An 11,451-nucleotide genomic window follows, 5' to 3' on the forward strand; every position below is an offset into this window, starting at 1 on the left:
TGCAGACAGCTTATCAAGAATAATGCCGAGCGATTTAGGAAACACTGAAAATTGTTCTTTAATTGGAATTTGCATTACATGAGAAGGTAAATTAGATACCCGTCATGGAATTTTATAATTTTTTACTCATGTGTAAACTGGAGGACAATTCGACTAATAAAGTGGAAGTTAAAGACTACATGATCTCATTTTCTTCTCTACAGTTCATAAATGTGTTCTGGATAATCCAGCTGTTGCCAATTAGTCGTCAAAGGTCTCAACGTATACCGAGTGTGCGGTAATAATAACGATAAAATAAAATTTCAACGCCGACAGGCCAAATATTGTAATGTCAGAAATACACATCCATACGATTATCAGTCGGTGCCGAGATTACGGCGATTGGTGAAGATGAAAAATCCGAGTTAAACGATGAAGCAAGGGTCTGTAAGGCGTCATCGTTTTTCAAAGGAAAAACGCCTCGTCAAATCGAGGTTTCTAGGAACGATTTTGTGAGAAATAGGGGCCGCGTATCCGCGTTTTGTACGCCTGTATAATATCGCGAGCGCGAATCGTAACGTGAAGCTTTATCTGTATCGATGTACAGGTAGGTAGGTAGGTAGGTAGGTATGTTTCACGCGGCGAGTTACGTACGCGCCTGTTGCTCGGGAGTGTGAGCCACGTTATCATTAGTTTATCTAAAAGGAAGAGGTACCTCGGCACACCTAGTTTTCGACTGGTCAGCGGCAAAAACGCCCGATTTTCGTTGCGGATCGCGTTTAACTCCGCCTGAAAGACTTTCGGCATTTTTCATATCCAGTTAAGCATAGGATGAGGGCTGTGTACCTCGTGTTTCTGTTCCTCGGCGCTGTCGCAGCACAAGAAAAATGTGAGTCAGTAACATTACGTACATCGTATAACGAAAAATTAGAGGATAACTGAGGGAATTGTCATTGCCAAATGTGACTGACATGTATGGCTGTAATTTCGTCTCAATTTGTCGTCTTCGACTTTTTTTTTCAAGGCTCGTCCTTGCTATTTATTTGCCTAATTCCGACGTGAACGTGAAGTGAGAATTTCACTGCTTTACTTAACGCTAAATCTTTCGAAATTTCTGTCAATTAGTAACACGAGTGTCTGTATAGTCATCGAATGCAGGTTCGTCTTGTTATAATCCAGGGGGTTGAAGACGAGATCCTTTGATTTCATTTGTTGTTTTAGGGATTGTTTATAGTGGATGAAATTCAGTATGGATAATACCGGTAATGAGGATTTTGTTAATACTATAGAATACAAGAGCAAGAACCTTGAGCTACATACCTCATTTACACATGCACCGTGTAACGTTAATTAACAATTACACGGAGCCGCGTTTTATCAATTTCAGCTATAACATCGCATTGGCAGTATAATCTATATCGATAAATGATGACTATATCTTGCGTAACTCGTTGAATTAAGGCACAGATACTTGTGTTATTATCATTGTTACAATACGGAGACTTGAGACGCCGGACGCGGTGAGAAGCATAACAATCAGTAATAATGCCACAATGGAAGTTACATCAACATCGTGTGTACAATAATAAAATACGCTGCATGGTCTAGACTTAAAACGCAATGTGCACTATGCAAGTTTGCCGCTATTGTTTCGGCACAGAAGTAATGTATTTTCGGTTGAATTGATTTTCAAACATACACGGCAGTAAAAATTGTTGATCTTTTAAACGCAACGCAGTAATTTTTTTTTTTTTTTTATCACCTACTCTTAGCTTGTCAGATGCGAGATGCGTGAACGAATTGCTCTTTCAACGAAACCTGAATCACGTAATATCTTTCATCGGAAAGAAAGATTATAGCCTTTAAAAGATGGTGGAATTTCTGATACCCAGATTTTTCGACAAATTGTGCTAATGAATATCACTCAATCTATACAACTGGCTAAATCTACTTGCAAACATGAAGGCAATTCATTGAGAGTTTCATGCAAATTCTTTCGACAAGTATAGTTGTGAATTTTAATATCCGCACAATAGCGAGTTCAATGTCAAAGTATTTTTTAATCTGAACAGCGAAAAGCCAGGTGGCCCGGGAATATGAAGCAGCGTAAGGTGTAAAAAGTGTAGACGCAATGAAAAAATCCATCGATTTCTCATAATCCTACACAGATTTCATACACGATAAATTTATAACTTGACCCAAAGATAAACTAGCCTGACCGCTTTTAGGCTCACGGATATCAAATTAATCGTGGCATAGCGATTAGGAACAAATAGTCAAAGTTCTATCGGATCTACAATGTTACGTGATTTTCTTCTCAGACTTGAATAGTCGACTTGGTAATTCTTCCTTAATTGGTATCTGCATCTTTCTCCAACTTATATATATCTAGGCAAGATGAATAGCTACTTTACAAAATACAAAAATAAACATTCAACGTACGTCAGAAGCGACATTTAATTGGTACATAAATTACTCCTTATCACTTCACGTATTTAATCAGGTGACAAAATCACGCGCTGAATGAGGAGCCAATCTACTCGATGGAATCTTTACAGTATTTGCTGCACTGAAAAATACACGACATTGAAATTTCAGTTTTTGCATCTTAATTTATAGCTTTTGCTAATTTTGCAGTAAGTCATTCCCAGGTTCAATCCTTGTAATTCATCACTGCAGTTGAATAGAAACAAAATTACGGTGCATTACTCGTGAACACCTTCAATGAAATTGTATAAAAGTTCTTAAACTAGAAATAATTTCGCACACCGCACGAAAAGTTCGACTAGCATTTTCGCACATTTTGGTACAGAGGCATATTAGTTGTATATAAGTGAACGGTAGAGCACGTATAGGTAGTGATACACCTATACATGTATATATAGATATGTAAGCATCCGTATCTCTCACGTATTAAAGAAGATAATATTCCTAATGCTTATCTCCGCTGCCATGACGACGCCCTAATTTTTAATAAAATCCCTGCATGCTGTCAAACGTGGCATTGAAGGATCGAAGCTCTTATTATTTACGTAGAATATCCGCTTCGCCAATTTTACGTTTACTTTTCTCCTTAGCATCAGAGTATCACTATAAGATAGGAAATTGTTGCGTCTGTAGCAAAACTAATTATTTGAACATCATCGTTCATCTTTTCAGACAAACTTTGCGCTACTTCAGCTATCAATCCAGTTACTTGTGTTTCACTCCAAAGAGGCGAAAGTCAAGTATCATGCGTTATTGTGGAGGACAGCTCGGAGTGTGCGATAAAATTAAACCGCGGAGAGGTTGATTTCGGGATTTTCACTGCCGAGGAAGCTTTGCTTGCTTATAACTTTTATCCATCGGATTCGCAAGTTATTGCTCAGTTGAAGCACCCGGAAAGAGTTAACGGTATTAATTATTGTCTTAAAAGACCACGTCGGCATACTTTTTTTTCCAAATCAAGTGACGAGCTTATTCAGTATCCGTTACTTCCAGAAACCCACGAGTTCAAAACTGTAGCTGTTGTTCCGAGCAATTTCACCGCGGGGAACTTGGATGATCTGAAACAAGGCGGTTTCTGCCACCCGGGCTTCAGCAAGACGCAACTATGGAACGACAATATCCTCAAGTGGTTCGAAAAAAAGCTTTACAATCAGACCTGCGACTCAAGCCTAACAACCGCTGAGAATGAAGCTGCAAACCTGAAGAATTACTTTGGAAAAGCTTGCAGACCGGGAAATTGGGTTTCAGAGTCATCGCACGACGCAGCATTGAGTAATCATATTTTTTCGTATTTCGAATATTCTATTTTCAAGCTCTCTTCGCTGCTGGTTCAAATTTTCACTTTACCGATTATGATTTTATTATTAGAAAACTAAATGCAACGTTCCTCAATTCGTACCTCATTCATAATCGCGCGACTGTACGAAAAAGTTACATCGAGGGTACTGCAAAGAGCACCTATTATACGTTCTATATTCTATACATTCTACATTCTAATCAATTTGCGTTTTACTTCGACATTTCCAGAACAAAAATATCCAGAGCTCTGCGCAGCTTGCGACAATACGACTGCTTGTCAATACGCCAACACCGATAACCATGGACATATTGGTGCGCTGAACTGTTTACTTGGAGGCAAAGGAAAGGTGGCCTACGTTGCCCTGAGTTACGTCCAGCAATACTTTGACGTACGTATTTTGAAGTCGTCGCTAAACACAAATAATTAAGGAACTATTCCATGCTCTTCTTATGGATTTTGATATATCAGGTTTATTCATGGATTCTAGATCAACAATCCCGTTTCGAGCACTAACGCGAACACAAACACTTCAATCTTGAATTCGTATCGATTTTTATGCACGAATGGTAGCCTGGACCAATTGAACTCTACAGATCCTTGCAGCTGGCTCAAGCAACCTTGGCAGATGATTTTGGCCCGAAAGTAAGAATGCTTCGATTTGGATCGTTTTCTACAGAACTATGAGTTCTACTAATACCTTGAAAGCATTAGATGAAAAAAACAATTCGACACCATGCATTGTTGGTTTGAATTTCAGCGACATTGCAGCCGCGCTCCAGGAGAAGCTGAAGGGATGGCTATCGACGGATTCAGCTGTCCAAGACTGGACTGCGGCTTTGAAGTCGATTCTTGAGAAAGAGACCGTGGTTCAATATTTACCCGAACTGAAAAGTCTGACGGCATACCTTTCGGACGGAAGAGAACTTGCGACTGCAACGTCGGGTTGCGGTAGTAACATTCGATGGTGCACGGTAAACACCGAGGAAAACAACAAGTGCAATTGGATAGCCAAAGCAGTTTCTACTCACGGTATCCAACCAGACGTATCCTGCAAACCGGCCAATTCTACTTTTGAATGCCTCCGTGACATAGCAAGCGACAGCGCGGATATCATCACGATTGATTCAAACTATGGTCATTTCGCGAGACAGTAAGTAATTTTACCCAATTCGATGATCAATCCTCACCCGCGCACATTTCTCGTTTCTTTCCAACGTCTCTTCCGATTCTGCGGTTCAGAAATTTAAGACCGCGTTTTACTCCAGGGTTTTCAATTTGTCGACGGTCATGTACACCGAGACGGAAAACGACAGGAACAGCGTGGTGATAGCGGTTGTTCGCGAGGGTACCACTTACAACGTATCAAGTTTTGCTACCTTGAAGTCCCGCTCGGCCTGTTTCCCCGAGTTCGGAGGTATCGCTTGGCTTAGTTTTGTCAACGCTGCTCGTCTGAACAACGTCATATCTAACTCCTGCGACGTGGTAACACAAGTGACGAGCCTTCTGTCCAGCGCTTGTGCACCGGGATTCGGTGATGGAAATCATCAGAACAGCACCACTGGAACCACATCGTCAAAGCTATGCTCTCTTTGCCCGGTCGAAGCCAACAACTCATCCTGTTCAGCAAATCACAGCAATATTTATTACGGAGACAAAGGGGCCCTTGAATGCCTCAAGAGCGGTGCTGGCGACGTAGCTTTCATAGAGTATTTGAACTTGCGCGGTAAGTTCGTCGTTGAGTGAATAGTCTACCTGTTATACGTTTGAAAAGACGGGCGTGCAATATTTACGGTATACCGTTCGTGCCATACTCGAGAGAATTGAAATTTTTGCACAACGTCGGATTAAGGATCAGCAACGTCTCAAACGTTTTTATGCTTCCTTTTTTTCAGACGACATTGCAGCCGGAGTTATAAATGCGTCGCAATACCGAGTATTGTGCAGAAACGGTAGCTTGTCTTTGTACACAGGGTTTCAGGTTGACGAACAGTGCGCGCTTTCCATTACCATCGACAGTGAGGTAAAGATGGAATTATACTCGGTTTCAATTATGCAAAATCGTATGCAATTCTTACCGACTCAACGCACGATATATTGTTGTAGGTGATGGGACGAAAGAACGCATCTGCGATAAATACAACGGATACAGTTTTGGCGCTGTTGAAAATTGAGGATTGGCTGGGATATCGCGTGGAAACACTGAGACCGATCGACGTTTACGGCCCGTTTAATGGTACAAAGAATCTTTTATTCAAGGATTCAACAACTGGCCTCGAGACCACGAACTCAACGCTCAAAACAGTCCTAGCGTACAAAGAGCTTTTCGCTCATTACGAGAGCTGTACCGGCTCTGGAAGTATTACTGTACTTGCCAGCTTCAGCACGATTCTGCTATTATTCTTGGCTCATTGTTTGTAAAATATTAACAGAGTTTAATTATTTATGTATTACTATAAACTTGTAAGTATGGTAGGTGAGATCAATAATACCTATTATTATGTTATCATTATGTGTTCCGTTTGCTATTTAGTATTGTGTAATTTCTATATAACACGTAAGTTTAGAATTACATTTTCTAAGAATAAATTAATAAAAATCTTGTAACCATACAATTATCATGACCTATGAGGTTTGCTTCAATATCGTATCTTTTGTTCATCACTTATAATTCATGTGCTCAACAGTGAAACTCGCGGAAAGTTTTACCGTCTCAAACAAAATGAACAATAAATACGCCAAAGCTGAGATCACTCTTTTTGTATACTCACACGGAAACACGAAGTTGAATGTAAGTGAACGCCTGTAGTGCAAACAATGTTACGTTGAAAAATAGCGAGAAATACGCTATAGCTGTGCAGCGTTCAATCACAATAAACCGAACGCTGATAATAAAGCGAGAAAATACACTGCTGATTTTATTTATATCCAAGCTTCAACCGGGGCGAAAAAAGGAGTAAAATAAAAAAGTTTAAGCATCGGTTTGGGGGGAGTTTGTTCTAAATTCGGACGGTCACAGTTGTAGTTGTGACTAGAAAACTGTCTCTCTATATTAGGGTGGTTCATTTTTTAACTTTTTTTGCTAAGGTGCCGATAAGTGAAAATATTTAGAAGTAGCTACCAATTATTAAAATATTTTTTATTTATTTTTATGTGCACATACATTTATATAAGTCCGTAAGGTGTACAGTATATGCATAAAAATAAATAAAAAACATTTCAACAATTGGTAGCGATCTCTTAATATTTTCCTACTTCCTTCAGCTTTTACAATTTTTTTTCAGTATTTGTCACAAATTTTTCGAATAGCACCTTAAAGAAGAAACATGTAAAAGCGAACAACCTTACTCTATATGCAGAAAAGTTTTCGGCTCAAAAATCGCCGTAACTAATATAGGAAGGTCAAAGTTTCCGCCGAGATCTGATGTTCACAGTTTGAATTGAAGATTCTAGCGCGCGCTGCGCGCAGAACTTGACGGTCGGAAACAATTTGGAACGTCTACGATTGTTGTGAACTGTTAGTTGCGCTATCTGGCGATGATTGGCTGTCGCGAGGACGGCATTTGACGATGACTTTTTTTTGACATCGAACCCGGCTGTTTTTACATATAATATCAATGCCGAGAGTATAAATTTCATTTCTTAACATATTTCCTCATTTCACTTGATGATAAAACTGCAATGCAGGAACCGAGCCCGTTTTAAGCGATAGTACATTCGTTGTTTTGATTTCCGGTCACACCACACGTAGCCTGTTATTGGACACCCTGTTCCCATTTCGCTGACCCCAACTTACGCAGTCCTCCTTGAAACACCTCACAAGCCTGGAAAGGGGCTGTTCGAAGTTTTTACGTGCATTAAAGTAAGTCAAACCACAATCAAAATTCGTGAATTACTCGCTTTGTTTTCCCTCGAATATTTTCGCCAACCCTACAAGGCGGAACGGCGAGGATGTCGAGGATATGATGACGCGCCTTAACCTCGGAAGTAAAGGCGGCCCAAACGTGGAGGAATGATTGATATCGCATCTCGGGGCACACGCAATCATAACATAAATGAAGTCGCTCTCTTCTTTATCATTCTCGGCCAATTTCCATCCCAACATATCACTCTCCCTTCTTATCCTTCACCAACACGGACCTTCGTTATTTACGCCTGGTCATACCAAGGTTAATTCGCAAATCTAACTTTTCCTAATTTTGTTGCACTCCTTTGTTTGGTTCACTCTTGTCAAATTCTCTTTCCACGCAAGAATTTTATCCTCTATTCTTATCCATTGAACTGTACCCAACATTTCAAGGTTCTTCGTCGCCACCTATTCATTTGCTTTCATAATCATAAGTGTTAATTTTTCATACATGTAATTTTCTTCTTAAAATTGTGTTGTGGTTTCCATCAATGATGATAATATGATAATGATGATTACAATTCTCTGAACTTACTTCGATTGCAAATTGTATCGTCGCACTTATGAATGCAACCCAATATTCCCAGAGTGCAATTTTTCTTTTCGTAAGACAGTTCTAGCAGCGATTCTCGATTGAAATTTTTGTTTTCAGGTGTAACTTTGTGTCTCCGATAATTTAATCATCATTTTCATTATGTTGACAATCATGAACTCGTCGTAAGCAAGCCAAATGCGAACATGTATCCGCGGTATTTTGAATTTTTATTTTTATTACAGAAGGGAATTGTATGAGTCAGAAAATAGAAAAGCCAGTGCTGTCAGGTCAACGCATAAAGACCAGAAAAAGAGGTATAAAACTATCATCAATAATACTGTTGAATGAACACTCAAAAGTGTATTAACAAAAACTCATTGTAAATTTAGCAAAACAAAAATAAATCACGAATTTAATAAGTAAATAATACAAATATATTTGAAACTTAAGATCCTGGTATATTGTTAAATGTTGAACGTGATTCTTGGTAAATCGTTTTTGGAGAAATATAACGTGTTTCAAAAAAAATTCACAATAGGCATTGATGTAAAGCTTTTTCATTCAATATTTGTCAATTCAATATCAATTTTTCCCCGCTTTCATATTCAGATGAAAGAGAGAAGTACGACCCGACCGGGTTTCGAGATGCGATTCTTCTTGGATTGGAAAAGGCTGATAATGACTTAGAGGCCATTTCCAAGTATTTGGATGTGGCTGGTTCAAAGCTGGACTACCGCCGGTATGGAGAGGCACTTTTCGACATTTTAATTGCTGGTGGCCTCTTGGTACCAGGAGGCACCATTGCGCAAGATGGGGACAAACCGGTTAAAACCACCGCTTGCGTATTTGAACAACCCGAAGATATGGAGAGCATGAAAAACTTCGAACAGGTTCTTATTTTTTTATCTTCTTAAAGTTCAATTATATAATGGTTGTGCTTTCCCAATTGAATTGATACTTTACCCTGGACCTATTTTCACTTGTCGTACAGGTTTTCATTAAACTGACCCGACGCTACAAATATTTGGAAAAAATGTTCGAAGAAGAGATGAAGAAGGTGTTGGTTTTCATGAAGGGATTTACAGCAATGGAAAGGGTGAAACTAGCCCGAATGACTGCACTCTGGATCTCGAACGGTGCCTGTCCACCAACAGTACTTTCTGTATTAATCAACGAACATCTCGTCAAAGACAACTTGGCTCTCGACTTTTTGATGGAAGTTTGTGTTACTTGGAAACAGGAAAAAGGATTGCCTAGCTTGATGACTGCCCTTAAGCGTGGAGGCATTGAAGGAAGGTGAATCAATTATGCTTAAACGTTCACTCACTAAATTTCGGTAGAAATATCTAGATAATAATAATGATGGACTAGGCGGTCATAAATCCCGAGACTTGTTTTTCAACAAAGGGTAACAGGGAGTTTCAAATTTCGATCTTTACGATCAGTCGGTGACAAAAAACAGTTTCACATTTTTATATAATTTCGTCATCTTAGGTTGATGGAATTTGTTCCACCAAATAAAAGGACGGAAGAACACTTTAGATCAGCCTTTGAAGCAGCAGGTTTAGCTGATATTGTCAAGTTACACAAGGCGCAGGCCAGCCAAGAAGCAAAGCGTGATTTACAGCAACTTTTACTCGACGATTTGGCTGACAATCGACCAATCAAGGACATTGTAATTGACCTCAAAGACATGGCAGTAAAGAGCTGCATCCCTGAACATGAAGTCATCGGATTGGTATGCTGAATTCAAAAATTATCCATATTAAACTGTGTGCTTGAAAACGCACAAGAATATTATATACCGTCTCATCGGAACTGTATCGGTTTGAAATACTCGTTACTGTTCACAGATTTGGGGAGTAGTGATGGGTCAAGCCGAATGGAATAAGAAAGAAGAACTTGTTGCCGAACAAGCGCTGAAACATTTGAAGACCTACACACCGCTGTTCGGTGCATTCACATCCACTGCCAGATCTGAACTAGCTTTGCTACTAAAGGTTCAAGAGTTTTGCTACGAGAACATGAACTTTATGAAAGTCTTCCAAAAGATCGTCTTGCTTTTCTACAAAAGTAAGTTTCCATAGCACTAAGGACAAATTAAAAGTCGTACAAAGCCAATTCGTTAAGTTCTGAAACCCTTTTACTTGACTGCTTAACGATGTCACTTTGTACTTTTTGTTCTCAGCGGATGTAGTGTCGGAAGAAGTGATCTTGAAGTGGTTCAAGGAGGGTCACTCAGTTAAAGGAAAGATGCTGTTTTTGGACCAAATGAAAAAATTCATCGAGTGGCTGCAAAGTGCCGAAGAAGAGTCAGAATCTGGAGAAGAGGAAGATTAAAGTGATTGAAGGTATTTTCAATAAAAACTCAATCACACAATTAAAAACAACAAACGTGATATTTCATCAGCCAAAATATTGAGCAGCTTTTTTTCAATTACTGCCAAAATCTTCAATTATGGCTGAATGTTTTCACATTTTTGGTGTATCTTTGATGATTTTTTTTTTTTTTTTTGTCATTTGTTTTAGATAAATTGAAACATCATTGCAAGAAAACAGCACGTCAGTATTCTGTTCAACACTTGAAACACTTCGGTGAAGATGAACTAATCGGTGACGGGAATTTTTTTTTTACGTAAAAATTGGCGGTAAAAAATCACCGCAACAGTGCGTCAAAACAAAGGAATAAACTGTTGATACTAGAAAAGAAAAGAAAATTAAATGAATGAACTTAAAATAAACTAATAGGTAAATTTAACCTGGGGAACTATTGTAAATCCGCAATGTTTCTGAATTGTATTACTTTAAGAGGAAATATTTTGTGTTACATTTTTATATCTCCGCTACAAAATATATACAGAATAACAAAAAAAAAAAAACAGCAAAAAAGTATTTGAAAAAAATGACATTATCTTTGTGTGCGTACAATTTTCGGTACCCCGTCTTACTTTGTATAATAACAATAATTGTATTGTTTAGTTTGGAGAAAAATATATTGTCAGGTGATGTTTTATAACAGGGGTTTTGGTCAATTCCTGATTGTAAAGACGGAAAAAAATGAAAATGGCGGAAACGATTGTGATCTTGATTTTTGATTCTTCTATTAGTTCAGATGTTACTTGAATGATCCTCATTCAATATTCGCATGCAATAATTATTTCCCATTTAAATAGCATAAGTATTTCATATCATTCTTCGGCTACGCCATAGCCATGACAAATATACCAAGGATTCAGAACTGCGTAC

At 38.7% G+C, this 11,451-nt stretch overlaps 2 protein-coding genes across 2 annotated transcripts; both read left to right on the forward strand.

The window, feature by feature from the left end:
• Nucleotides 1-622: 622 nt before the first annotated feature.
• Nucleotides 623-6,670, forward strand: LOC124185139 (transferrin-like). The gene is made up of 9 exons (XM_046575584.1): nucleotides 623-868; nucleotides 3,139-3,372; nucleotides 3,460-3,738; nucleotides 3,994-4,154; nucleotides 4,254-4,408; nucleotides 4,524-4,916; nucleotides 5,032-5,489; nucleotides 5,659-5,786; nucleotides 5,870-6,670. Exons 1-9 carry the CDS (start codon nucleotides 811-813, stop codon nucleotides 6,182-6,184), a joined length of 2,181 nt encoding a protein of 726 aa, XP_046431540.1. The 5' UTR covers nucleotides 623-810; the 3' UTR covers nucleotides 6,185-6,670.
• A 798-nt stretch (nucleotides 6,671-7,468) lies between these two features.
• Nucleotides 7,469-10,912, forward strand: LOC124185145 (protein krasavietz). The gene is made up of 8 exons (XM_046575595.1): nucleotides 7,469-7,625; nucleotides 8,448-8,519; nucleotides 8,815-9,095; nucleotides 9,197-9,501; nucleotides 9,700-9,943; nucleotides 10,059-10,278; nucleotides 10,394-10,556; nucleotides 10,735-10,912. Exons 2-7 carry the CDS (start codon nucleotides 8,459-8,461, stop codon nucleotides 10,543-10,545), a joined length of 1,263 nt encoding a protein of 420 aa, XP_046431551.1. The 5' UTR covers nucleotides 7,469-7,625; nucleotides 8,448-8,458; the 3' UTR covers nucleotides 10,546-10,556; nucleotides 10,735-10,912.
• Nucleotides 10,913-11,451: the final 539 nt, after the last annotated feature.

The sequence above is a fragment of the Neodiprion fabricii genome, chromosome 6 (genome assembly GCF_021155785.1).
Source record: "Neodiprion fabricii isolate iyNeoFabr1 chromosome 6, iyNeoFabr1.1, whole genome shotgun sequence".
Classification (NCBI taxonomy): Eukaryota; Metazoa; Arthropoda; class Insecta; order Hymenoptera; family Diprionidae; genus Neodiprion; species Neodiprion fabricii.

Excerpts from the sequence above, each read along its gene's own strand:
- LOC124185145 (XM_046575595.1), top strand. The coding sequence starts at position 8,459 with ATGAGTCAGAAAATAGAAAAGCCAGTGCTGTCAGGTCAACGCATAAAG. Across the intron at positions 9,096-9,196 it reads GCATGAAAAACTTCGAACAG|GTTTTCATTAAACTGACCCG; the intron begins GTTCTTATTTTT and ends CTTGTCGTACAG. Across the intron at positions 10,279-10,393 it reads CGTCTTGCTTTTCTACAAAA|CGGATGTAGTGTCGGAAGAA; the intron begins GTAAGTTTCCAT and ends TTTTGTTCTCAG.
- LOC124185139 (XM_046575584.1), top strand. The coding sequence starts at position 811 with ATGAGGGCTGTGTACCTCGTGTTTCTGTTCCTCGGCGCTGTCGCAGCA. Across the intron at positions 869-3,138 it reads TGTCGCAGCACAAGAAAAAT|ACAAACTTTGCGCTACTTCA; the intron begins GTGAGTCAGTAA and ends TCATCTTTTCAG. Across the intron at positions 3,739-3,993 it reads ATCGCACGACGCAGCATTGA|AACAAAAATATCCAGAGCTC; the intron begins GTAATCATATTT and ends CGACATTTCCAG.